Genomic DNA, 27,345 nt, shown 5'->3' on the forward strand with positions numbered 1-27,345 from the left:
GGACCCTATCTGAAAGGCTGATGGGATTTTATAACGCCTTCAATGGAGGTATTAACCCAGGAAAAAATTCCTGCAGAAATTTAATGACTCTCAGACAAATTCACCTCCAACCCCCTTACCATGCCTTGGCCCATGGTTCCTGATATCACTTGAAAGTCCCAACTCAGATGTACTAAGCATATTGCAGGCCTCAATTTGATTCAGCAAACATTTATTGAAAACCCCCAGATCCTGAACTTACCACTGAGGTTGCAAAGACGAAAACAGTGAAAACCACTTCTGGCCTCCCAGGGCTTATGTTTCCTGGGAGGTTTTATTTTGTGGATGGGAGGCGATATGCCACTTGATAATGGTAGAATTGTTCTCCTGCCCCTAGCTTCCCTATGATTGTCCAATCTGGAACATTCAGGAAGAAAAACGCCCATGCCAGGAAATTCAAAGCAGCATGCAGGATTCTGGGAGATCTGAAGTGGCCAACCTATTGCTGTCAAAAAATATAATTCAAGAGCATGAGGCTGGAGTACCTTTGAGAAACTAGGTTATAGGTGAGATAATTTAGGGCTCAAGGTCCCAGAAACTGAATCCTTAAGCTCTCCTCTCCTGCAATTCTTGGAAAATTTCAGGTATTAACCCTGGCAAAGAGTATGTGGTCTAGACAAAGGTCTACCAAGGGGTCAGGGGCTGATTTGGGTTAAAAGGTGTATCAGCTTTGCAGGGGTTTACTAGGGGCTGCAGTAGTTACTGGGGAGCTAAGGTGTCAGGGGAACCTATTATGCTACCATGATTCCTGTATAAACTATGCTGTAATGAGATCCGTGGGAAGGGGGGAGGGAAATGTCTCTACACGTGAACCACTGGAAGTACATAAAAGTGAGCATCTATCCACATCCTCCAGCAATGGATGATGAACTAAGCATGTGGAAATGTCACTTTTGGATGCTCAGAAGCAACTGCTTTTGGCCAGTTTGCTCTCAGCCAGCAGCTGACAAACAGATCCCAGCACTCAGAGACCGAAAGCACTTGGTGCCTTGGTGCCTTTAATTAGAGACACCTTCCCCAGGGGTATGGTTCTCTTGAGCTGCAACTTCTAGCAATATTTACACAACGTTCCTGCCTCCATTTCAGGAAAGGCTGATGAATGCCCTCGCTTTTGTCCTGCACTTTCTTCTTCTCTTTTCTAACGATAACAGTGATTCAAATGCTGTTGGGTCACTCAAATATGGATGTTTTCCCCATCAGAGCTGATAGAGTGAAAGGTGGATGTTGGATTCCACAAATATCATCTTAATGGGTGCTGGCTCCACTCTCTCTGACAACACAGAAAGGAAATCAGTGAAGCCCACACTGGGCGTGATGATTAGAAAAAGAGACCCTTAAAAGTCACCAAATTTGATCCATCAAGCTTACTCCTGGGCATGTGTCTTAAGGTGGTCAAAGACAAGAAGGAAAGATCTGACATACATCAAAATATTCATAGCAACACTGTGTGTGTGTGTGTGTGTGTGTGTGTGTGTGTGTGTGTGAGAGAGAGAGAGAGAGAGAGAGAGAGAGAGAGAGAGAGAGAGACAGAGACAGAGACAGAGAGAAAGCAAAGAAAGGCTGAGGTGGGGGGAAATGCCCATGAGCTGGGATAATGATTGTACAAACTGTGGTATTTTAATATAATGGAATATTATTGTTTTACAAAAATGGACAAATATAAGGATCTCATAAAAACAAGGGAAGACTTATATGAACTGATGCAGAGTAAAGTAAGCAGAGCCAGAAAAACAATATACATAATGACTGTAATACAAATGAAAACAAGACCAAAAGACAAACTCAAGATTAACTGAAATGATCAACTGAGGTCTTGGAGAACACACTTCCCTCCGTGCCTCAGGAGAGAGACTCAGAGTGTTACCATGCCTTCAGAAGTGGTTATTCTGTCTGTCAGGACTCCTTAACAGTTTTCCTTCATTTAAAGGGAGGGTTCAGTGGTAGGCTGGAGGTATAGCAGGAAATCACTGGGGTATAACAAACAAAACGCATCAGTATAACTTTTTTTAATAGATATTCAATACAATTAACTTTACTGAGTTTAGTCCCTCTCTTACTGCCTGCCCTGCACCTCCTTTATACCCAAACTTGCACTGGTCCCAGACTATTTTTTCCCATGAAAACCTATTATTCATCTGCTATTGACTTGGGCTTCACCTCCAGGCAACCCACAAACTAATTAGCAGGGCTGAATTCCTGAGGACCACACAAACCTAGTTCCCTAATCCTGTGGCAGTTACTGATGGACAACAGAAAGTCTTATGTTACCAAGCCCATACACAGCTTCCTTATTCTCAATGCGCTTCTTCACAGTGGCAGGACTGTCACATGTATAGCAGAGATGAGTCACATACAGAGGCTCTCTCCATTTTCCCTTGATCCTTGGAGCTGTTTGACATAGAGAAGCTGTCACTCGCTTTCACAGCTTCTTTCTGAAGAGCATGTGTCAGAAAAACTGCAAGGAGAAACTAAATATTTCAGACACACAGATTTAAGCACCAATACAAACTTTTTCTGTCTACAAGACATGTTTAAGGAGACTTTGTAATAAACCACGGCCAAGGTCCTGAAGAGAAGTGGGGAGAAAATTCCCCATAGGTCCTTTCTTAATCTGGAAAGAAAGAAATCTTTGGGAGTCTATCCAAGGTCACTGAAATGGTTATCAGAATTAAAAGGTTTCATGACTTTTTTTTCATCAGACTAACCAATGAATGAATGAATGCTTAAGGCATTAAGTCTTTATTATGGGATGTTTTAACTCACACAAAGGAAGGTTTGGCTAATGGTGATAATTTAGATGCAGAAACATGGAGACAGGTACCACAAGAGAAATACATGTATTAGATAATTTCAGTAGTTCTGCATTGGAGCCATAACTAACACCCCCAGCAGCCAGCATCTGTAAACCAAGGCATAGAAGGGATCACCAAGGTGCTCGGGTTTTCTAGGGAACAGGAGGGTCTCCCTTGGGTGTATCTAACTGGTTTTCTATTTCTAATGTAATAAGAAGGGTGATGCTGGGGACTTATAGAGTCTTGGATGATTGTGCTTCCAGAATGGAAGAGAAAATTCAGGAGGAAGGAGGGAGGTTTCCCTGGAAGAGGCAGCATGTCGTAAGACAGGCAAGGCCTCAAAGCCCAGCCAGGAACCTTGGATTAACAAATCTTCCCATCAATAAGCTGACTATAGCTGGAGACAACTGGGTGTGCACGCCCTCACTGTCAACAGGATGGAATTAAATTTTAAAATTATAATAAAACAGGCCAGGGAATGAATTCATGTTGAGCGTGAGTCTTGGAGTGTGATGGCATGGCAGGGGGAATGGAAAAAAATAATTAGAATATTTAGCTACCTGTAAGAACAGTTCTTTGGCACACTTCTTAATCTAGCCTTTGCATCCCTTTCCCAGGCATCTGCGCTATCAGAGATGTGTTCATAAAGGGGTTTGTAATCAGCCTTCATGATCATAAGGAGGGTATCCCTCACGCATACTTGGACCTCATCTTTGGTCAGTAATATCCTTCACCACTCGCTTGAGTTAAAGTGACTGTTACATTTGCCTCCGTGGTTGAAGAGGAACTCTAGATTTACAGAGTTTTGTTGGACCTTGTTTCCTTTCATCCTGCATTGATATTATAAATCCATGCAATATGTTTTCATAGTATTCAAAGAGTACAGTAGAGAATCCTGTGGTCAACCAGGAGGGGGTGGGGAAGGGAAGACCCTAGACCAACATGAAAGCCATTACTACTTGGTGTCCACCGTCTCCCTCCTCCAATTGAAACCAAATTTGATGGAGACTTCTAAACAGCCACCAAGGAATTGAATAGACTCCACTCCCTCATGATAAAGATGGAGGAGCAGAGCCACCACAGATTTCCCTGTTTTGTGAGTGGTTTTGCACGAACCCTTGGAATTTCCCAGGACTGAAATCACCTTCTTGGTGAATAGTGTCAGCAATTTTATTCCACAGTTGTATGGTACATTTGACTGGTCATTACTGAACCAAAAAGGGAAATTATTTTAGCAACCCTTAAAGAGGGTCAAAGGAAGAGTCCAGGGACTCATTCTCTGAAAAGTACGCAATTCAAATATTTTGGGTCCCCAGTCTACCCGTCAGGGTCACACCCTGGCCATGAAAAATGGCTCTCTGCTATTTGCTGTTGCAATTTAAAAGTGGAATGAACTTCTTTGGGAGGTAGTGGGTTCCCCTTAATCAAAGTCTTCAAGCAAAGGTTGAATGTTTGCTTGTCAAATGTATTGTAGAAAGGATTCTTTAGGTGCATGGATTGGGCTAGATGGCATGTGAGGACCTTTCCAACTCTGAAATTCTATGTAAATCAGAAATAGGTATAAGCCAATTTGTAAAGTACATTACGTAGAAGAACGGAAGAGGAAAGTCAGAGTCTCAATTCAGACTCTGAGGTCTGTGACATGGGCCTGGAAGCCTCATCTTTCCTCCCTGGATTTGTAGTTGAACTGCTCCTCATCTAAGGGACATTGGTAATTCCAAAAAGAGAGCCACTAATCTGCTCCTTTGTGAAATTTACTTTGCTTATGGTATCAATGTCTGTCCTGACATACTGGAGTAAGTTTGGGGATTTAAGGGCTTCAAAACAGGAGGTGGCCTTATGTGAATGCTTAAAAAGCAGCAAGCCATTATTCTTGCACATTTTTATTTATATAAGAGAAGGCTCAGCTTAAGGAGACACCTGAGGACCAAAACACTGGAGTAGGGGCAACGAGATGAATACAAAGGCAGCAAGCAAAACCTCCAAATTGGGGGCAGGAAAAGGATACCAGGACGCTCCAGATGGAGCAGCCTGATGACGGAGGCTGCTCAGTGACATAGCTGAGCGCTGGATTTGACAGGGAGGGGCACCATGTTGCTCTAGCACATTCAATTGATTTCTCATCTCTGAGGTGGCAGGCAGAGAGGCAGTAGGCATTGTCACGGAACACACGCTTCCTGGGCATAGATTTCAGAAAAAGGCAGTGATGTTTCCAGCAACAGGCAGTAGGATGGTGATGATAGTACCTACAGCAGAGAGAGCTTACCACAAGGCCGGACACACCTCCAAAAAGAGAGGTTTGGGGTAATGCTGCAGGCGCCACCAAACTGGATGGCCAGCGCTCCACACCTCGAGGAAATAAACTGCTTGCTGACTGCATTCTGAACAAGCCCTCTGAAAGCCCTATACTTTTTTCCCAGTGTAACTGAGGCATTAGACATCTATCTTGTATCTCTGCTGAAAAACCTCCTAAGTCTTCTAGGTTGGCAGAATGCCAACAGAGTACATTTCTGATGGCTGTTCCTCCAGAATGAGATTTGTAAAGTAGAAGAGACTCAAAGGCTTTATTCTTGCCACTTTTCTATTAAATGTCAACGTATTTCTTCCTAAGAGGGCCAAGGAGTACAGCACTGTTGAACAGGAAGGCAAATAGAGAAATACAGGAAGGGGGACACCTCACTGGGAGCACAACATGTAGGAATAATCCATAACTTAATCCTTTCCTTCATTCAATCCCTGCCTTTCCATAACTAAGGATATAAATGGAAAAGTGTGGAGAGGGTTCAGAGGGCTGCAGGAACGGAATGGGAACAGCAGATAGCTGCTTATGTATCTGAATTATATGAATGACTTGGAAAAGTGCAGAAGGGTGAGTTATGAGGGCACTGTGACAGCCACATCATCAAATACACTTATAAGAGCACCTGGACCAAACTGAAGATGCCTCTCCCTGCTAGAGCTTCTATTTATAGCGGCTGCTGTGAGCATGTAAGTACCCAGTAGGCTGTTGTAGAGCAGTTAAAAAGGTGACCTCTCAGACTCTGCCCTGGGCAGACCACCCCCCAGTTCTGGGCCCTGCGCTTTGAGGCTTCCATTGAAAAGGGAACAACTAAAAGAGGGAGGGTGAGGTACTGAAACCACATCATACAACAGTCATTGAAAAGAATGGTGGCTATTTAAGCAAAGACTTTAAAGAGTCCATCTGAGCTTTCCTTCTAGAAAAGAGACTAGACTTAATCCTGCTTGCCTCCAGATAACAGAAGTAGGACCAGTGGGTAGAAGTTGCAAGGAAGCAAATTTGGGTTCAAATAGAGAACCCCCTAACAATGGTGGCTTGTCCAAACATTACTGGGCATCTTAGGCAGGCAGCAGAAAGACTGGTACAACTAGAGGTCTTCAGCGAGTGAGCTTGGATAACTGCTTGTCAGAGATATTAGAGAGGGTAGTTATGCTTCAGGTGGCATCGAAGTGGCTCCCTTCTAAGCCTATGATTCTAAAAGGGCTGGAAAAGAAGACCTATTGCTGGGTGGCTGCCCTCCCACTACGGAATGTTTTAGGAAGCAGTCCTGAGTAAATGGAACAAATATTGCCCGGAGAAAATTTCAGTGGGCTGAGAGACAACTTGGGGTTTTCTCTCCCCAGAGCCTCTAGAACAATGTAGACTGATGAATATTCAAGAGCCACAACACCCCACCACTGAGGGAGAAAGGGCACATGCCACCATAGATACTAGGGGCCAACATGGAATTAAGGAGAGCCATCTGCTTTGAAGAAGGTAGTTTAACTCCTGTGTGTGAACTCAGGGGGCTAGAAAACCACATCAACATGAATGCTTCAGAAAAAGAGAGCCCCTCGTCTGGGGCTACAGCTAAGCTGTAAACCCACTGCCAAGACTGAGACTCAGGAGTGCTTTCCAATGGGCAACGTTGGAGAATGTGTTCCCTGGGAAAGGAAGCAAGTGCCATCGCCTCGAGAGAGCTTCAGAATGTGAACAGGCAGGAGAAGGAAAAGGAAGGGAGCATGAAGGACCTTTTGGATACTGAGCAGAGCTGTACTAAGTTGAACTTCAATGAGGATCAGCCAACAGCAATGTCTCCAAAAGCAGCCAGGGGCACAGTGACTAAACAACCTGAGCCAGAACAGAACTGTGAGACTGCAGGCTTCTGGGGGGAGGGCTGCTCATTGGTGAGTATTGGTATTTTCTATGGGCTCTCACAAGAGGACGATGGTTTCTATTAACCTCTAAAGTTGTTACTATTTGGAGCCTTATGAATCCATGTACTTGGAAAGGAAGTCAGCAACTCTACTTCAGAGGGGAGCTGGATAGTGAAGTCCCCGGATCATCTAGGTAGGGAGCACTGAGAGGTTCCCCAAAGTTTACATAGGCCCTTCGGGTCAGGAAGCGAGCCTCTGACACATGATTTAGACCTTGTCTGAAGAAAAAATAGGGACTATTTGCCTGAAAAAGTGAAGGCTATGAAAAAAAGATTCCATAACAATAGTCCTTCCACGAGAAGAACAGGACTAGTTCTTCTTCAACTACAGAACAGAAAAATATTTAAACTCTATCATATGAGTTTTAATTTAGATATAAGGATTTTCAAATAATGAGGACTACTGAATACTAATACAGGTTATCGAGGTTTGGAAATAACCCTTTTCGGAAGTCTTTAAAAAGATGACCAGTTCTCTTCTGCTTGAGACAGCTTAACACAGCTCTTCTCGGGGATAGGAGAAAGGCTACATGAGTTAACATTCCTTTTGGTCTTACAGTTCTCTTTCTCAGAACAGAACTTCCCTGAGTAAAAGTTCACCTCAGGTTTATTCAGGTGCTCTGAATGAACGCTGGAAGAAAGTATTGATATACTTAGCCTTTGGTATTCAAATAAGAGTCTGAGCCTATTGCCTTATAAATGGTTTCAAGCTACTGGCTGAGGAAATAAGATGGTGGCCTAGCATACTGAGTGCAGGGCTCTGAAGGCAATATAGATAAATGTAGTATGCAGCCTGAAATCCCCTGGTACCCTCTCAAGCTCACTCTGCCATATACTGATGAGTCATTCCATTGGAGCACTACTGTCTACAGAAGAGGGAAAAAAAAAAGTCTGGTTGTTCATACATAATAGTATTTTCCTCCCAACCCACAAGACCTGGGCTTGCAGGTCTTTAATTGGTTCTGAAGATTCCATTACTCCTTAGATCACAGGTGGAATCCAGAAGGGGAAGCATCTTGTTCATAGTAGGTATTTAATATTTATTACTAACATCATATTTTATTGATTGGTTGAAGGTCCAGAAATACGGCTGGGTCCTTTAGAGAAGGTCCCTGACTACCATAAATGGTGTTGAACTGAGGAATGGGTAGAAACTAAAGGGAGACGGTTTCTTGTCTGTTGGCAAGTATGCCTACCACTGCCAAAGTTCTCAGGACTACAAATAAGGTTGCAAATTCAAGCTGGCCTAGATTCAGGCCCTGTTACAATACCTCCAACTAAACAGGTCTATCTCTTCTCCCAATGCTTCAAACTTCATCATCATCCTGGATTCTTACCTGACATAGCAGAGAGATTACTAGATTTTAGAGAACCTAATTTGATTCCGACTCAGCTACTTATTACCTGTGTGACCTCAGTCAAGTCACCTACTGCTCTTGGCTGGAGTTGCTTCATTTGGAATATGAGGGCGAGGGTTAGACGAAATGACCTCTAAGGTCCCTTCCAACTCTAAATCTATAATGCTATGATCTTTATCCCCTGCCCCATGTCCAATCAGATCTCTAAGAAGATAAATCTCAGATCTATTTTTCTGGTCCTGACCTTCAGCTCTCATCTCCAGCTGTCTACTGGCCATCTCAAAATGGGTGTCTCACAGACAACCTAAACTCAACATGCCCAAAGTGGAACTCATTCTCTCTCCCTCAAAACTCTTCCAAACTACCTCATGGCTGTTGAGGGCACCACTCATCCTCCCAGTAGCCCAGGCTCCTAACCTAGGTATCATTCCCAGCACCTTGCTCTCACTCCCATCATCCAATCGTTGCCCAGTCTTGTCAATTGTACCTTAGTAATAGCTCCTGAATATGCTCCCTTCTCTCTGACACTGTCACCACCCTGGTACAGGCCCTCATCATCTCAGGCCTAGAATATAGCAACAGGCAGCTTGCTGGTTTCCCTGCCTCAAGTCTCTCCCCACTCCAGTCCACTTAGTTGTCAGTGATTTTCCTCAAGCATAGGTCTGACTATGTCACCCCTCTATCCAAATAATCTCCAATGACTCCCTACTACCTTCAAGATCAAACATAAAATCATCTGTTTGGTTTTTGAAGTTCTTCCTAACCTGACCCCTTACCCATCCTTCGTCTCCTTACACCTTATTCCAATGACTCTCAGCTCCTTATCCCACCCTGACTCTGATTTCACCGGCTGGCCTCTATGCCTAGTAGGCTCTCCTTCCTCATCTTGGGCTTTGTTCAACTTTCATCTAAAATCTCACCTTCTTCAAGAAGTCTTTCCCAGTCCTCCTTAATATCAGTGCCTTCTCCCTTGAGATTTTCTCCAGTTTATCCTGTGTATACATATCCTGATTGCACATGGCTGCCTGCCCTAGTTGTGAACTCTTTGAGGGTAGGGCCTATTTTTGCCTTACTTTTAATCCCCAGTGCTTAGCACAGTGATTGGCACTTGGAAGGCACTTAATAAATGCTTGTTCACTTGATTCTTAACTTTTGTTTGTTTGCATAAATTGGTCCAAACTCTTTAGTCTGACATCATTCAAGGCCCTCCATGAGGAAGGCTCCATCTACCTTTCTAGTCTTTTATCATGCCACTCCTTCCTAGTCAAACAAGACTATCTGACATTCCCAGAATACTACTCTAGAATACATCATTCACTTGGAATAGCCCTTCTGTCTGAATACAGTTGCCTGTTGAAATCCCACTGCTCCTCCAAGGCTAAATTTAATTATCACTTTCATTATGAATCCATCTCTCTAGAATTATGGAAGAGATTGGGAAAAGGTGGTTTAAGAATACTTAACAAGGGAAGTAGTGGTAGTCATTAGGAGCTAGAATGGGCTCACTGTGTATAAAACATGCTAGATTAAGCTTATCTGACATTTTTGTCAGAATTACTAGAACTGGTACAAGGAAAATGCCATAGACAACACACGCGTATTTTGGCAAGGCATCTGACGACTTCTCATACTATACCGAGAAGATGGAGATCTGACAGAAATGATTTTGTCAGATGAATTCAGAAGCAACTGAACAAAAACATCAAAAGAGCCCTGATAAAGGGACTGAGGTTGCCTGGAGAGTGGCCTTTAGCAGAGGGCCTCAACGTTGATGTTCACTCCTAATCTGTTCACCATTTTTATTGACTTGGATGAAACAGAAGGCAGAATTTCTCTGAAGCACTCACAGCCTTGGTAGCATCTGGGTGGGAACCACTTAATTTGTTTCTCTTCTCCCAACACTCAAGCCCTCTATAAGATTTCCTCATCACCACACAGGAATGGTATTTAAAATTCAGCTCTTTATCCTCAAGTTCTACCAATTTCCCCTAGTCCACCATGGCATGATTCTACTCTCATGTGCTTTCTTTCTACTCTTTCCCACCCTGGGCAACATCTACTTTTTTCTATCATCTTTCTCCCTGGCCTCTGGATGCAGCTGTCACAAAGTACATAAGGCTCACACACATTTATTTGGCCAGTTACCCAGTGATAATGTCAAATAGTAGGATAGACAAAAGGATATATATGAATATTATGACACCATAAGATTCCACCAATTATGGGTTAAGAAAGTAGAGTAATACTTTATCACAAAGGCTATGTTTCTATGATACTGTTTTCAGAAACTTCATTATCAGAAGTAAAAACAATAAAGACATTGGAATGTGATCCAGGCTTTCAAGTAGGGGTATGGAAAATATTATTAAAAACAAAAATAGCATCAAATATGCTAGAAAATAGAAGCTTCTTATCCTTAGACTCCAGATGCTGGTACAATTGGGAGAATAGAAAGAGGCCTTACAAGGAGAAAGCCTTACCTGTGGGAGAGCAGGGTGGGCTCTAGTTATGGTTCTTCAAGCCCCAGAATTTCCCAGGAATATATTTCTAGCAGCTGTCCCCGACCAATCCTTCTTCTTCCCCTTCATCCTAGCCCTACCCACTCCTCCTCTAGAAACAAAGAGATCATCCTTAGTCACTCTAAAACAGAGCTTCTTAACCTTTTTTTATTTCATGGACCCTTTTGACAGTCTGGTGAAGCCTATGGACCCCTTCTCAGAAATGTTTCTAAATGCATAAAATAAAATACATGACTGCAAAGAAAAACAATTATACTGAAATAGTTATCAAAATATTTTAAGAGTTCTCATACCCAGAAGTCAGGACCTCCTGTCCTAAAAGGATCAAATCAGGTTTATTTTCAGGAGCAGCTTTAAAAGTAGAGTCTAAAGGGATTTTAGAAAACCTCCCCTTGCCCTGAAAATATCTCTTATTAACCAGGCTGAAATTTAATAAGACAAATCAATTATTAGAGATGAGGCTTAAAATGTAAAACAAAAAAACCAAAACCTCATTCACACGAAGGAGCGATCAGTTAATGAACAAGTCTTGATGCCAACTATACCTTCCCTGCTTTGATGGGGAACAGCATACTGGAAGCCTGAAGCACAGCAGAAGTGTCCAAACCAAGGAGGGAAGGATGAAGACAAACTTGGATTTCCCTCTGATCTGCCCTGTTAATCTTCAACTGCCTAGAAATAGAAGCAATGCAGAAAGGTATTTTGTCTGCTTCTCATGATTTATAAGGCTTTTTTTGTCTAACACGATTCTGCCATAAAAAGTGCTCTGGTCTTGTGTGGCTAAAAGAATCATAAAAATGATAATGTCCTTACAAAGGTTTTCAATGTCGTGTTTCAGTTTCTCCCACTCAATGTTTCTTGGTTTGCTGAACTCCAGGATCTTAAGCAATGCAGACCACCAAACTGCTGGCGAGGGCACAAGAACAGTTTTGAAAGAGCCTGCCATCCAAAGGTCTTTTTTGAGTACAGTAATGAAGATTAAAGATGGTTCACAAAAACAAGCAGGGACATTTGCAGTAGAAGAAATTAAGGAATGCCTTGTCATTAGCCTGCCAGACTTGGGCAGTACTCGGCACTGTCAGTTAACACACTGGTGCTGAATAACATGAATTTTCTCAAGGTTTTCAAGGAAGGGCTTAAAATTCAATACTTAACAGAAGTAAATATACTAAAAGTTCTAAAGCAAACAAAAAAAGGACAAGAAATACAATGGAAATAATCTTAGGGATTGGGAAATGGGGAGAGCTACTTTACAAAAAAAGATAAAAAATCAATTTAATTTGCTCTCTTTCATTTTGTACCACAGCTCCAGATGAAATAAAAAAAGATAACCCATAACAAGATTTTTTGGTGTGTTTTGTTTTAATGGGCTGCTAAGGCGAGATGCGTATCTCTGTGTGAAACAGATTTTCAAAGGGACATAAATGGTCTTTGATCTTTCTGAACCATTTGTCTTCAAATTCTTTGGAAGATGCGATTACCAGGGCAGTCAAGGCTTCAGAGCCTACACATTTCACCTCTGCATGAACTTCATCTTTTATTTTTTCTGGAATGAGATCTTCTCTCATAACCTGCAGCAGAAAAAAAAACCACACACATTCCCAATAAAATAGGCAGCAGACATATATAGGAGAGAAGAGAATGTGAACTACTGAATTAAATACTTCCAAATGAGAACAGAAATGGGGGCATTTCCAACCAGTGAGGTTCATGCTTTTGTGCTGATAGACAGGTCCCTTTTTAGTTCCACAATGTTCTTGTTTACATCTCAATCTCACCTCACCTTGGGAAAGTGCCATTAAAATGGACCAGACCAGTATTGGGATTCAGTTCTCACAGAGAGAACTAACCTTTTTGTATCAAGCACATTCTGCTGGTAGAAATACCATTCAAGGTCCTTCTCACACCTAGTCAAACCATGGTAGAGGCATTGTCAGGAAGAATCTTGTTGCCTTTTGGGATTAAAATTTAGTCTAGGTGGTGTTCTGTTAGGAGGTCAAAATAAGCAAGTGCTAGGGAGACAGAAGCCCCTCTAAGTAACTGCTGAACCCAATACAAGTGAGAAGTGAGGGGCACAGGGGGATAATGTACATAATGAGGGGAAAGGGAAATTGAACAATGGCTTTGCAGAACATAATGAGGACGCTCTACTGCTCCCTACTGGAGAGATGTAGGTCCACGCAGATGCTGCGTCACGTCTTCAAAACTCTGGGTTGGATTTGGACCACCTTCTCGGCGGGGCCTTTGCAAAGGTAGTTGGTAGGGAAAACAAAAAAACTACCCTTAAAGCAACTATAAAATCATAGCTGTCGACCAATATATGTGATCAAATTTGCTACAAGGTACAAAGAGAAATCTTAAACCATTTCATATCCCATGAATCAACTAAGCCAAGCAACATCAAGTAAAACTTAAAAAATCCCCTAATAGATTCAGTAAGTGGTTATAAAATGAAGGAAAAATTTAAAATAACAGCTGCATAAGCAACTCATTAAGGGAAGTGCTTCAAATGGCCTTAAACTGTTTGAAGCAAAAGCAAGTAAAATACATACTGACCTGGTGACCACCAGTGACTTTGTTTTAGCGAATGTCTAAATCCAGTATTAAATAATAGTTTTCCCCCTTCTAAAGAATGGGAGATGAAATACCACTCTGTAAGGGATCTTTACAGAACTACAGGATGGTTTCTGCCTTCAAGAGGCTTAGTATCTAGTTTGGAAAACAAGATACACTTTCTCTTGTACAGACTCTCACATCTTCCAGCTCACCTCTTACACATATGCCCCAATAAACCTTCCCATCCACTGCCATTGCCCCAAACATGCCCCAACAGCCACAAATCCCTAAAAACGCCCACGACCTCACAGCTTCAACCTCTGCCCCCATCTCTAAGTCTTCCCCTCTCTCCTCCTCACCCACCCTCAGCAGAAAGAAGCAAAGTCTGTGACGACTAAGGAAAAAGATTCACCTGTGAAGCAAGGAGCTGAACTAGATGATCCTAACAGGCCCCTCCCAGCTTGAGGATGTTCTCAGTCTACACACACACATACACAAACACACACACACACACACAATAATAATAACCTAAGAGATATAAGGATGCAGATTAGCGAAGAGTAGCCATGAGAGTAGCTATCTGGAGAAGACAGACATTGAAAAGAATTCATAATAATCCTTCATAAGAAGGAAAGCTCAACAATGACTGACTGGACACAGATGATCAGAGTACAAGAGGAATCAGAGAGGACTCCACAGTGCCAAGCTTGGGTGGTAGGAGAGACAAGGAAACCAGGAGAAAGACACCCTCATCTTTCACTCACTCACTACTTACTGATCACCTACTGTGTGCAAGGCACTGTCAGAGGACACAAGACAGATCAAGAGCCCATACTGGAGAGGTCAGTTTTAAAAATTCTTACATGTAAAGTAACGGTGAGACATCCAAAAGGGAATGTCCAGCAGACAGCTGGAGACAGGAGATGATGCCAGAGACAGAGGCATGACAGCTGAAGGTGCTAGAGCTTGAGCTGTCAGAAGTCACATGTAAAGTGAAGGGCAGAAAGCTAAACTTTGGGGACAGGAATCCTCAGGGACTATATGGAAGGAAGAGAGACTAGGTCTACTTATTGCCATGATAAAAACGCCAATATTAATAAAATAATCAACTTGTAAATAGTGCTTTGAAGTTTGGGAGATCCTCTACATACATTACCTCATGTGAGTTGAACAATAGTCCTTTTTTTCTTTTAGGCAACTGGGGTTAAGTGACTTGCCCAGGGTCACACAGCTAGAGTCAAGCATTTGGTCTGAGGCCGCACTGGAACTCAGGTCCTCCTAACTTCAGGGCTGCTGCTCTATCCACTATGCCACCTAGCTGCCCCCACAATAGCCCTATGAGGTAATTGCTGCAGCTATCACCCCCATTTTACAGAGGCACAAACTGGGGCTCCAAGAGATTAAGTGATTTGCCCAAGGTCACACAGCTAGTTAGTATCTGAAGGCAGGATTTCTCTCTCTTTTTTTTTTTTGGCTAGGTAATGGGGTTAAGTGACTCGCCCAGGGTCACACAGCTAGTAAGTGTTATGCGTCTGAGGCCAGATTTGAACTCAGGTCCTACTGAATCCAGGGCCAGTGCTCTATCCACTGCACCACCTAGTTGCCCATTAACATGTCTACAATTAAACTCATATTTTCCCCAAATCCTGCCCTCCCTTCCAAACTTCCCTAATAATGGCATTCTTCCACACCACCTAAGCATCACCCTCAACTCTTCATTCTCCCTCACCACCCCGATGTCCTATCTGTCGCCAAGACCTGTCCACATCTTTTGTATGCTCCTCACTCTCTCCTCTGCCAGTGCCACCACCATCACAGGCCAGGACTACTCTAAGTCTGCTCAATGGTTTCCCTGCCTCAAGCCTCTCCCACTCTAGTCCATCCTCCACTTGGCTGTCACATTAATTTTCCTAAAGCTCAGGTCTGATCATGTCATCTCTCTGTTCAATAAAATCCAGGAGCTCCCTATCACCACCAGGACTAAAAACAAAATCCTCTGGCGTTCAAATCCTTCATAACTTGACCCTTTCCCTACCTGGCTTTCCAGTCTCTCACAACTTATTCATCCCTGAATCCTTTGGGACCCAGGGATACTGGCTGCTCCTCAAACAATTCACTATCTTTAGATTCCACAATTTTCACCAGTTTTTCTCCATGCCCCAAATTTTCTCCCTCTTCATCTCTTCTACCTTTCACAGAGTGTTTTCTGATCCCTCTTAATGTCAGTGCCTTCTCCCATTGATGACTTACAACTTATTCTGTCTAGATCTTGTTTGCACACAGAAGTTTTCCAGTTGTCTCTCCCATTAGCCTGTGACCCCTTAGTGAGGAGGGACTGTCTCTTACTTTCTTTGCATCCCCAGCATTTAGTACAGTACCTGGCACATAGCAGGCACTTAAAAAATTTGGATTCATTGAGTGACCAAAGGAATTATGGCTCTTTAGCCTGGAAAAGAGAATACTTGGGAACTGACCAAAAGCTGCCTTCATCTGATCTATCAGATATCCTAGGAAGACAAAACATGCATACAAAACATTCTGTTATGTGGTATGGAAGTGGGAGGGAGACCCAAGCCCCTCAAAGCAACTTCTCATTCCAGTGCAAGTGAGAAGGGTGGATTGTTTGTAACATTAGGAAAAAGAGAAGCTAAGCACTAGATATGAGAAATGTACTAAAAACTCTAGTTGTAAGCTGTTAATGGCAAGGAGGACGGGACATAATGCACTGCTAGAAAGGAAAGGCGACAGTGACAGGCAGATTTCCGTTCACTCTAAGGAAAATGTTTCCAACAAGGAAAGCTGTCTATAAACACAATGCACTGATTTATGAGCACAAAGAGCCAACCCCTATTGCCATCTGTCCATCCTGCAAGGAAGCACAACCCTGAATTGGGGCAAGGTCAATCCGGTTGACCTCTGAGGCTCTTTTAGTGAGGACAGTCAGTGCAATACATAGAGTCCCCAAACTGTATTTCAGTCAATGGCCTCTGATGCTATTTCCCCAGACTTTTGTCTGGAGCTACCACGAGGGCAAGCTTTGCAGGACAGTTCGGGTGAGAGTACTAGAGGGAAACTGACAAGAGAAGGCTACTCTCTGGAAATGAAATGATTGCAAGACCCTTGCACTGTCTCTTCCAAGGAGACCCCTCCTTCACAACACAATGCAGAGCAGGTGCCCCCATGTCAGGTGGACACTCACCTCAGAAATCAACAGTAAAGTTTCTTCTTCAAAGCCGAATCCTTTTAGCCTATCTTCAATTTCCTCCTGAACCTTGAAGTTCTTCTCTAAAGCAAAAGATGTTTGCTGAGACTGAGTGAGCTGAAGCAAAAGCCTGAAAACCACAATGGGCCAACAGACTGGTTAGAGGTTCTAGGTGGGGCATCACAAAGAGCTCATTTACATTCACTCAGGGAATAATCCTGCTGTTGAGTATTACTTAGGAATCATCATCACAGGATTAGATGGATAGGTTAGATCTGAATGTTTCCTACAGCTGCCTTTTCTCTTTTATTTTGCTGACTGGCCTTTTAGATGCACTACCTCTAAACTGGAAACACTACCATTTATCAGTGATACTATTTAATAGGGCAAATACCTTACCATAGCTCACTGCTATTTGGAAACAGCATGGATTAATACCTATGAATTTAAGTAGTGTCTTTATTTTCTAATATAGAAACCAGGACTGGAGAGAGCCCAACGCTATCAACTAAAAACCTCTGACTGTTTTAGGCTTGGCCTTGTGAAGGTAATGTAGAATCTGCTGAGCAGATATATATTCCCTATAAAGTTCTTCATACCGTGTTTTTTTGTTTTTGTTTTATATTTCTGACTCCTTCTAGGTTAAAAAAAAAAGCATGTTCTTGGATAATAACATAAACCTAGACAACAATTTTCTTTGCTCATAAAATGCACAAGTACCTAATTATCTTTTTGCTTCTGAATTTATATGTTTTAAAAAGACCAGGGACTTAAATTCTCAAGGGGTGGATCCTCTGACCCCTCTGTAGGGTGAGCTAAGTAAGGGTGATCTATTCCCATTACTGTGGATACAAACAACAAGAGAGTTGGACATTTAATTTTCTTAAAAGAAGAGCACACACTAAAAAGAACTGCCTCCTCATAAAAACAATCCTTTACCTACCTTTTCAAAGCCACTCTCAGCTGTATAATGAGATAAATTTGACATTGTTTTCTTTTCTCAATTCTTATAGATTTCTCAGAAAGCAAGACAAGTTGTATTATCTAGGCAGCATATCCATATTCTTATGCATCAAAATAACACTGGTGGTGTGAGCTGTATAACAGAGGGGCATTTTACTGTCCCCCTTTCTCCCAAAACGAAACTGAATGTCCTTTTGAAGCCCTGTACTGATTAGAGCTAAAGCAAAAATCTGGAAATCACAATGTGTCGACTGACAGGTTATACACTTACAATGCAGAACAGAAAAGCTCTTCTTTGACCCCATTATCCTGCCTCTTTTCATTCATCCTCAGCTTACCTGGCTCTGATAAATGAGGCACAAGCTTTCATTTGCATCCCTGCCCATACTGCGGGTGCCCAGGACTGAAATGCCAGATGGAAGGAGGTCTCTGGTGCCACAGGCCACACATCACTGACAGAGTTTTCACTTTTGTGGACACAGGTACCACTTGTTCCCATAGAAAACCCAGAGCCTCCATTCAAGGTTTTGGAAAAATGTAGAGAAGGATCTTTTTTTATCGACGGTAAGGGGGCTTTGAATTCTTGGTCACTTGAGGTAAAACTGTTTTCTTTCTGAGATGAAGTAAATGAGGCCGAGGGAGCTAGTCCAAGGCTCAGGTAAGCCTCTGCAAGCTTGGCCCAATTCCAAGGGTTAAAATGATGCAAAGAAATCAGTTTTTGTAGGCACAGTATTGTTTTCTCTATGTTCTTCAGATTTGAATAAATAGTGAGCTGGAGGTAGAGTACAGTAGTTAAATGGTCACTGTTAGTGGCTCCATTTACCTGAAAACCAAAAGATTACAAATATTAAACTGCAGAACAGGCTCGAAGCTTTGATAAACTGAGGCAAATTTTTCCATTTAATAACATCAATCCATAATAACGAACAGTATTTGTCAAAATTCATGGGAAATTAAGTTACACATATTTCAACCATGCTATAGCATTTTTTAGAACTACAAGTTTAGACAAATGTATGCTAGTCAAGAGAATATTCACCAGCTTCCCCACATGTCCTAATATCAGGAGAAGCCATGCAATAAACCACCATTGGTAGCTTGAAGAAATTCAGTAATAAACGCTGATTACAATTGTGGCTTATATTTTCAATGTTCTACAAGAATTCTTATTGATCGAAGACCGATTTCTTGCAGACTTGGCCTAATTTCAGGCCCTGGGTCACTGGTTACTTTACATGGCTGTATTAAAACATAAATGGTTAATTCCTTGAGGATTTGAGCATATTCTAGTTCAAATTCTACTTGGCTTACACTTCTTAAGCAGGATAGCCCTGAAGCTCTCAGTGCTTCCCGATGCATGATAATTGAATCCAAATGCCTTCCTTAGTAACTGTTATTGAGGTCAATTATTCTTGGCCAGAGATAGGGCTGCTTAGCCTCCCCCAAAACACTCTCTCCTAAGTTAGCCAGCAGAAAGTCTTTCTAAGTTGGGGCTACTGCTTCATATCATAACAAGTCCCATCTCTGCCTTGGGGTAAAATATAAACCATGAAGGCATGGATATGTGACTGCAGTTACCTTTACACTGATCTTAGGTCTCAGAAATGGAGCTGGCTTTAAAGGTCTCACTCACATACTCTCACCCACAAAATGTACATTAAAAAAGCAAGTCTGTGGTCCAGGAAAGCTGTGTAGGTAAGTAAAAGACTGAAGGGGTCTAAAGAAGACATCATTTTAAACTAGCTCCCCATGCCAGAGCACCCATTATTCTGGAATTTGAATTGTGTCCTCCTCATACACAGGACATCTACAACCTAGCACCCTGACACCAACAAGATGAGTCAGACAACACTATGTACCAGGAACTGAGCTCAATGATGTGGATACAAAGAAAAGTGAACATGCAGTTCTTACCCTCAGGGAACTTGCATGTGGAATGGAAGACTACATATAAATAACTACGTATATATGAGATATACCCAAATTTGACAGAAGGCAATCTCAGAAGGTGCAAGCAGTACATGGGACTGAGAAAGGACTCCTGCTGAACTTAGTACTGAAGGAAGCCAGGAACTGGTGAGAAGGGAGGACATTTGAGGGATGGCAGATAGGCAGTACAAAGGCATGGAGGTGGGAGATGGGGGATTATGTGCAAGAAACAGCAAATAGGTCAGTGTAGACAAACTGCAGCCCATACAGAGGGGAGCAAAGTTTAAGAAGACTGGAAAGGTCAAAAAGGACCAGACTGTGAAGGGTTTTAAATACCAGAGAAGTTTATATTGGATACTAGAGGTAAAAGGGAGACATGGGAGATGATAAGGTCATACCTGCCCTCTAGCGGCTAGGGATGCAGGACTGGAGTGGAGAAGAATCTTGAGGTAGGGAGACCAATTATAACGCCATTGTAACAGTCCAGGTGAGAGGTGATGAGGGCTTCTAAGAGGATGGGCAATGAGTGAGTTGAGAAAAGGAGATACATAAAAAACTGTCATACAGTTAAGGAACCAAGAATGACAGTAAGGTGGTGAGCCTAGATGACTGGGGGGGGAAAGCTGGTGCCTACAACACTTACAGGGGAGTTAGGAAGAGAGGAAGGTTTGAGGGGGAAATGAGTTCTACTTTGGACATACTGGGCCTTCAAGACATCCGGCTGAAGATCTGGGATTCATTTTCATAACTATGTTAACTGAACCCATAAGGAATGATGAGATCACCAACAGAGACAGTATAGAAGGAGAAGAGAAGAAGGCCCAGGACAGAGCCCTGGGCTACATCCATGGTTAGTGAAGACCCAGCAAAGGAGACAGAACTAGCATATGTATGGTGTTTTCTACCTTTCAACACACCTCCATGCACACTACCTTTCAACACACCTCCATGCACACTATGCTTTCGTGTGCATAAATTATGACTAGTTCTGATAGGTTTCAGGTAAACTACTCTCTGAAAGGTTATATATTCCACTAGATGATATGGATACTTCAGGGCTCCCTTAGTAATCCTATAAATGACTATACACATTCTTGGAAAAATATTTGTATATATATATGAAAGTATAACATTCCCTGACAGTAGCTTACTTATCCCACCCCACTAATTAAAATTCTTCAAAGTCTACAGTATAAAAACATCTAATTATATGCTGAATAGCAAAACTTAAGTTTATTGTAACTCTTACCTAGAAAGCAACAAGTGATATTTTGGAAAAGGAAAGTAAACAGGAGGTAGAGTGTCAAAATTTTAAAACCTAATAACCTTTATTAATACAATTAAGGTACTGAACTGCCCCTACAAAATGTTAATAAGGCCAGGAATTAAGGAGTGGCTTGCAACCACTGCAAAAAATAATAGATGAACAAGAAACAGCAAACAGGAAAGGTCAGCAAGTGCCCCAGCAAAAGAGAATGCTGGGATAAAAGCAAAAAGAGAGAGCAGCAGAAAAGGATATGGTTGGGAAGAAGTAGAAGTAAGATTTGAAGATAAAGGGGACCAAAGACAGACAAGTGGGCAGCATCTGTTGTCCTATCTTGTACTCCTTCCAATCCACCTGCTGTCAGCTAGCACAGAGCCTGGTGAGAAGGGACCCTCAAGGCTCTGACATTCCTGACATGGGCATCAGAGAGATTCTGGGTCGTCTTCTACCTACACCGTGGCTGCCACCCGCCATGGACCAACCTGACGCTGGCCTCAATGCCGTGTGATCCAGTGGGAAGAGCCTCAGATTTGGAAGTAGGAGACCTGAGTTTGAATTCTCTCTCCTCATCTGCAAAATGACAGGTCATACCAGCCAACCATAAGAGTCTTTCCTGCTTTAAGACACTGAATAGTCCCCTCTCCTGTTTCTCTTCTCAAATTCCAGGACTGCTGCAAGTGCCAGCCATGGGAAGTCTAAGCAAGAGAAGAAACTGGACTGGGCAAGTACGGAGTAGAAGATAGTAGGGGAAAGTTGGTAAGAGCCATGAAGAATTATAAGGATAATGGGTAGCTAGAAAGCAGGAAAAGGAAAAAACAAAGCAGTCTGCTTATCTGCAGCTGACGAAGCTTACGGGGCCATCACTCAGTGGACAAAGCAGTCTAGGTTCCAACTTAAGATTTAGCCCATAATTAACACAGATTTTAAAAGTTCAAGACACAGATGTTTTCCACATTTTGAAGTAAATCATTTCATCTAAGGTACTACCAAAACTTCCTCAATAAACAAAACGCAAAACCATTACCAGGGAATAGTTTAAAATTTCTTATTAATGAAGAAATAGGATGGTTAAATCTTCAAACATCATGCTAACCTGAGGACTGTTAAAGTTGTCACAGCCATAATACCTAGTCCAAAAATCATTGCAATGTTTTCTCATAAACTGCTGGTGAAGGAGAAAAAAAAGGACATCTATAAAATATTAAGTATTATTCTATCGCGTTAGATTTATTTAATCTCTAGACTCCCAATCATGCACCAAAAGCAGTATTAAATCAGACATAAAATAAATGTCTTAAAACCAAAACCCAAATTATACACAGAAGTGTGAATTCAACAAAGTTTTATTTAACATTAGGCGTAAGTCAAGAGTTGCCTTTCTTGTCCCATTCACAATTTTACTTAGGAACGTAAGGAAAGGGGCTAGAGAGCTGTGCTTAGTGGGAAGTGTTTGCTTCTAATGAGGGAAGTAGCTCTGCAAAGGGAAGGTTTTCAGAGAACTGAAGATTTTCCACATTATTAAGAAAAAAAAAGTGTTACATGAAAACAAAGGTATTCTGGGCTCAAACTTCAACATAAAGTTCTACAGTCCCAAACCCACACATTTCACTAGTAAGAGGCATTTTCAGGAAACCAACTCATCAATTCTGGAGGACCTGGGAAAGACATGAAAACAACTGCACACAGTACTCACCAATTTCTCAGCAATCTCCAATGCTTCCATATGCCTTCCTAGGTGAGTTAAACATCTAGCCTGCCCTTCTTGGACATCTCTTCTCATGGCAAAGTTGGTAGGAGGCAATAGTTCAAAGCAGCTGGAGTACTCCTGAAGGGCTTTCTGTGGAAGTAATTTTTTTAAAAAAGGCATTGCAGAAAAGAACCTAGTAAAAGGTTGGTTGGTTTGTATGTCGGGGGTTTTTGGCTGGGGTGAGGAGGGTGCAGGGAGCAAAGTGGAAAATATCATTTTTATGTGACACTCCCTCCCCGCCTTTCTCCCACCCCAATTTAAAAGATACTAGAGTCTAAGGTTTAAAACACACAGGATGTCAGCTCTAATGGTTATTGGAAGGGTTGGAAAAAACACCTTGTTAGCATAGGGAAGAGGTGGCTCCTATATCTTTTGACTGTACCTTACCACTAGGACACATCCATCTGTGCTGACGATAAGCCTGCATTTGTGAGATAGAGACAGACACTGGGGGAGAGTCATGCAATAATGAGAAGAACCAATTATATGTGCAATTGGTTGCAGAAGACTAAGACCACTAGAAATGCCCAAAAAGGAAAGAATTTTGGGATTCTAAGAACAGACACCGATAGGCAAAAACACTTTATAAAAGGTGAAATGTGCTTCTGCACATCCCAATCGCACACATTTTAAACATATAAGCCTGTTAAATTTCCTGAATATGTTGTTCTCCATACAGTCATACGATTTTTCCCCAGCAAGGAGATACATACCTGAAATTCTTGTTGTCGGTATGCCAAGTCCCCCCTAAATTTCTTGATGGTGAGTATTTCAACTTCATCCTTGTTTTCTGTTTCCTCATAAAACCACTAGAAAACAAAAATTTTACCTTACAGAGTAAAACCAACCACTTATAAAACTAAAAAGAATAGAGTTCTTCAGAATAAGATTCACACAAAAACATTACGGCAATGTTTTTATTTGAAGTCAAAGACAACCAAACGTACAAATACATTGGTAGCCATTAAGCTAAAGGAACTGGGTACAAAACCATACGCTCACCAGGTACCAAATCTTTGAGCTTATCGTATTTTCAGTAAAGGCACAGCCTGTGGCTTTCGAGTGGATGAAGAGGGAAAGAGCAGTGTTGGCAGGCATGTGGGGGAAGGAGGCAGAAGAGAGCAACACAAGAAGGCTTTGATTTGGATGTTGTCGATTGGATTGGACACTGGCATGGGGAACTTCCAGTGAGAAAGCTTTCTATCAGTGCAGATAAGCACTGAAACAAAGTCTTTGAGAGCTGCCCTGGGGAGGGCTGAGAAACCAAGCAGGTTGACCAAAGTCACGTGACCAATGTGTGGCACACCTGAACCCAGGTCTTCACAACTCCAAGACTTTCTACCCACTACTACATGGCTATCTCTGATACATAATAATAAACAGCTGTCTACGTTGAGGCTGCTAGGCGGCACCATGATGCACAGAGTGCTGAGCCTGGAGTCAGAAAGATCTGAGTTCAAATGTAGCCTCAGATGTTTACCAGCTGTGTGACCCTGGGCAAGTCACTTAACCTCTGTCTGCCTTGATCCACTTCCTCACCTCCCACTCATGTCTGAACCCCAGCCCTTGGCCTCACACTGCTGTTTCCAAAGTCATCACTCATCTTTTTATTGCTCAACCTGTGTTCTCCTCCTGAACGTCAGTGCAACCTCTGACACTGCCAACAGATCCTGCCTCCTGAACAGTCTAAAGTCTAGCCTCCCTGGCTTTCTGAGACACTGCCCTGCCTGCTTCTCCTACTTGTCTGACTGATCATTCTCAGTCTCCTTCACGTCACAGGTGGTACAGTCCAAGGCTGGAGTCCTCTTCATCCTTTTCTCTACGTGCTTCTTTGGTGAACTCATCAGCTCCTATGGGTTCAAAGATCATCTTTTTGTAGATTAATCCCAAATCTACATAGCAAGCCCCCTTCTCTCTCCTGCTTTGCAGTCCCCAGTAATCAACTGCCTCTGTTGGACATCACCAGAATATCCCACAGCTCCCTCAAACTCACTAGAATATCTTAAACGGGCCCTATCACCTTACGCTGTAAATCCAGTCCTCTTCCTAATGCTCTACTTATCTTGCCCCATAAACCCTTCCCCCCTCCTCCCTTCTCTATTCCTACAAAGGGTACCACCACACTCCTAGGATCACAACCTAGGAGTCATCCTGGCCTCCTTCCTGTCTCTCACCCACATATCCAATCTGTTGCCGAGGCTCGTCGACATCTCTTAACTATGCCCCCTTCTCTCCTCTGACACTGCCACCACCCTGGTGCAGGCCCTCAAAACCTTATACCTGGATTATTGGAACAGCTCTGGGCATTTTGTCTGGCTGTCCCCCATTCCTGGAAAACTCTGCCTCCTTATCTCTGTCTCCAGGCTTCTTTGGCTTCCTCCAAGTCCCAACTAAAATCCCATCCTCTACAACGAGTCTTTTCCTCTTAATTTTAGTGTCTTCCCACATAGTTGTCTGCTTGTTGTTTCCCCCGTTAGACTGTGAGCTCTTTGAGGGCATGGACCATCTTTTGCTTCTTTTTGTACACTTAGTACAGCACCTGGCACTTAGTAGAGACACTTAATAACTGCTTATTGACTGACTACTTCCCACCGGGGCACAACCATTCTTCTAGCTGCCCAAGCTTGCAACATGGGCATCATCCTTGACTTTTTCCCTATAATCACTCAGGTACTAGGTTCAGGGGTGGGGAACCTGTGGCCTCAAGGCCACATGCGACCCATGTCAATTTTATACTACCTGTTCAACATATCTCTCTCACATCCATTTCTTTGTCTCTATACACACACCAACCAGCCTGGTCTAAGCACTCCTCAGTTCTCATCCAGCTTGCTGCAATAATGCCCAACTGGTTTCTGTAGCCAACTTCTTCCTTCTCCAACCCATCCTCCACACAGCAACAAAACTGATATTTCTTTTTCTTTCTTTTTTTTTTTTTGGTTAGACAATGGGGTTAAGTGACTTGCCCAGGGTGACAAAGCTAGTAAGTGTTATGTGTCTGAGGCCGAATTTGAACTCAGTTCCTCCTGAATCCAGAGCCGGTGCTCTATCTACTGCGCCACCCAGCTGCCCTGCAAAACTGATATCTCTAAAGCTCATTTTTGACCAAATCACTTCTCATTCGAGAAGCTTCAGTGGCTCTCCCTATCCCCCCACCCCTTTTCAGATCTCTGTTATGTTTTCCTTCCCCATTAAAACGTCAGATCATTGGGAGCAGGGAGCAGACAATCTTTATTCTTTGCTGGTACAGTCATTTCTGTTATCATGCATGACATTTTGAAAACATGACTTTGTTCCATCTTGGCTGAAATATCAGGGAACATTCTGAACATAAACCAAGTTTCAAGTCTACTTCTGCTCCATTTCTCCTACAAGAAACACGGAGAATGCGGAAAACCGAACAGCTTCACAGTAACTCACAAGCTACAAGCCTTCCTGCCCCCACTTCCAGGTGCAAACCTTTAAGTCTTTGTTACTATGTATCTTCTGAAGCAGTAGGAGGTATGCGCAAATAAGGGCCTCGTCCTAACACTCCCCCTCCTCAGGCCCAGAGTTTCAACCTTCCCAACCAGCACATATATAAAACCGTGCTACCAGTTTTTCAAATTAGGTTTCTATCTTTTACATGTCGTAGATTTTGTACCCCAACCCCAAAAGCTTTGTGGCTTTTATTGCACAATTTTGCATAGGGTGGTGATTGGGCGAATGCACAAACCCCACTATAGCAGAACTCCCACAGCTTAGGCCAGTGCTTGCCATACACGGAGCACTTCAATCATGCTTAGCGCTCTACTGCCTTTAGGATAAAATATACGTTCCTCTGTTTAGCATTTAAAAGTCTTTTGGGATCCAGCTCCTCATCATCTTTCCATGATAATTACACTCTCTCACATACTTTTCCTAGCCTAGCTGCTCTTCTTCATGTGGAGCATTTCATCTCCCGCCTCCACGCCTTTGTACAGGCTGTCCCCACACGTTTGCGCTCCCTCTCCAACTCCACCTCCACCTCGTGGAACCCCTGGCATCCTCCGAGGGGGTCTTCTTGAACACTCTTAAATCACTTGACTTTCACTCTGCTTACACATCCTGCATCTCCGTCTTCTCCAGAACCCCGTCCCCACCCATCCCCGCGCCAGGCATACAGCAGGCGCTCCCTAAGTGCTGGTTGCTGGCCGCACTGGCCCGTGGGCGATGTCCTGGGACGGGGCAGAGGCTCGCGGGAGCCGCGTCTCTCACCTGGGGCTCGCAGCGCTTGGCGCTGTAGGCCGGCAGAGGCTCGGGCTCCCGCGGCCGCGGCCACTCTTCAAACACCGAGTCCTCGAACTCGCCGCCCAGCACCGGAAAGAAAGAGTCTGGCTCCATGGACCGAGGTCAGCCGGCCTGGCCGAGGGGAGGGGAGGAAAAGGGAGGGGCGAGAACAGGGGACGGGGGAAAGGCGGGACAGGAGAGATGCACATGCGCAGAGCTCCTCCAGTCCAGCCGTCGCGCTCGCTTTCCTCCCAGAAGCTGCCCTTCGGCATGCTGGGAGTTGTAGTCAAATAAAGGCATGCAGCGCCGTGCCAGTTTTCATTCTGGTAACTGCAGTCGACTCAGGACTTGAAGCAAAGGGCCCTGATTAAGTTGATGATGGCCCTGGGCTCTGTGTCATCAGTCAGGTCACTCAGGCTATAGATTCAGCTGAAAGTGACATTAGAAGGCATCACAAAGAAAGCCCACTTTTTACTGATGAAGAAGCTGGTCACAGACTACTAAATGGCTGAGG

At 43.1% G+C, this 27,345-nt stretch overlaps 1 protein-coding gene across 2 annotated transcripts; it reads right to left on the minus strand.

Moving 5' to 3' along the window:
• Positions 1–194: 194 nt before the first annotated feature.
• On the minus strand, positions 195–27,027 carry CUNH8orf76 (chromosome unknown C8orf76 homolog). 2 transcript variants are annotated; one of them, XR_002320440.2, is made up of 7 exons: positions 26,820–27,027; positions 23,297–23,392; positions 22,530–22,673; positions 17,982–18,466; positions 16,678–16,810; positions 11,736–12,493; positions 195–11,594 (listed from the first exon to the last, which is right to left on the minus strand). XR_002320440.2 is itself a non-coding variant. In XM_020964969.2 (6 exons), exons 1-6 carry the CDS (start codon positions 26,943–26,945, stop codon positions 12,296–12,298), a joined length of 1,182 nt encoding a protein of 393 aa, XP_020820628.1. In that variant the 5' UTR covers positions 26,946–27,027; the 3' UTR covers positions 195–12,295. The 2 variants fall into 2 exon arrangements, 1 of the variants encoding a protein (XP_020820628.1); XM_020964969.2 differs by having other exon boundaries at positions 195–12,493.
• Positions 27,028–27,345: the final 318 nt, after the last annotated feature.

The sequence above is a fragment of the Phascolarctos cinereus genome, unplaced genomic scaffold (genome assembly GCF_003287225.1).
Source record: "Phascolarctos cinereus isolate Bilbo 61053 unplaced genomic scaffold, phaCin_HiC Scaffold_4;HRSCAF=312, whole genome shotgun sequence".
Lineage (NCBI taxonomy): Eukaryota > Metazoa > Chordata > Mammalia > Diprotodontia > Phascolarctidae > Phascolarctos > Phascolarctos cinereus.

What these genes read in the sequence shown, in the direction of transcription:
- CUNH8orf76 (XM_020964969.2), bottom strand. Translation starts at nt 26,945, where the DNA reads ATGGAGCCAGACTCTTTCTTTCCGGTGCTGGGCGGCGAGTTCGAGGAC. An exon ending in CCAAGCGCTGCGAGCCCCAG is followed by an intron (nt 23,393 to 26,819) that starts GTGAGAGACGCG and finishes TTTGTTTTCTAG; the next exon opens with TGGTTTTATGAGGAAACAGA. An exon ending in GCCTCATTTATCAGAGCCAG is followed by an intron (nt 16,811 to 17,981) that starts GTAAGCTGAGGA and finishes TGTGGTTTTCAG; the next exon opens with GCTTTTGCTTCAGCTCACTC.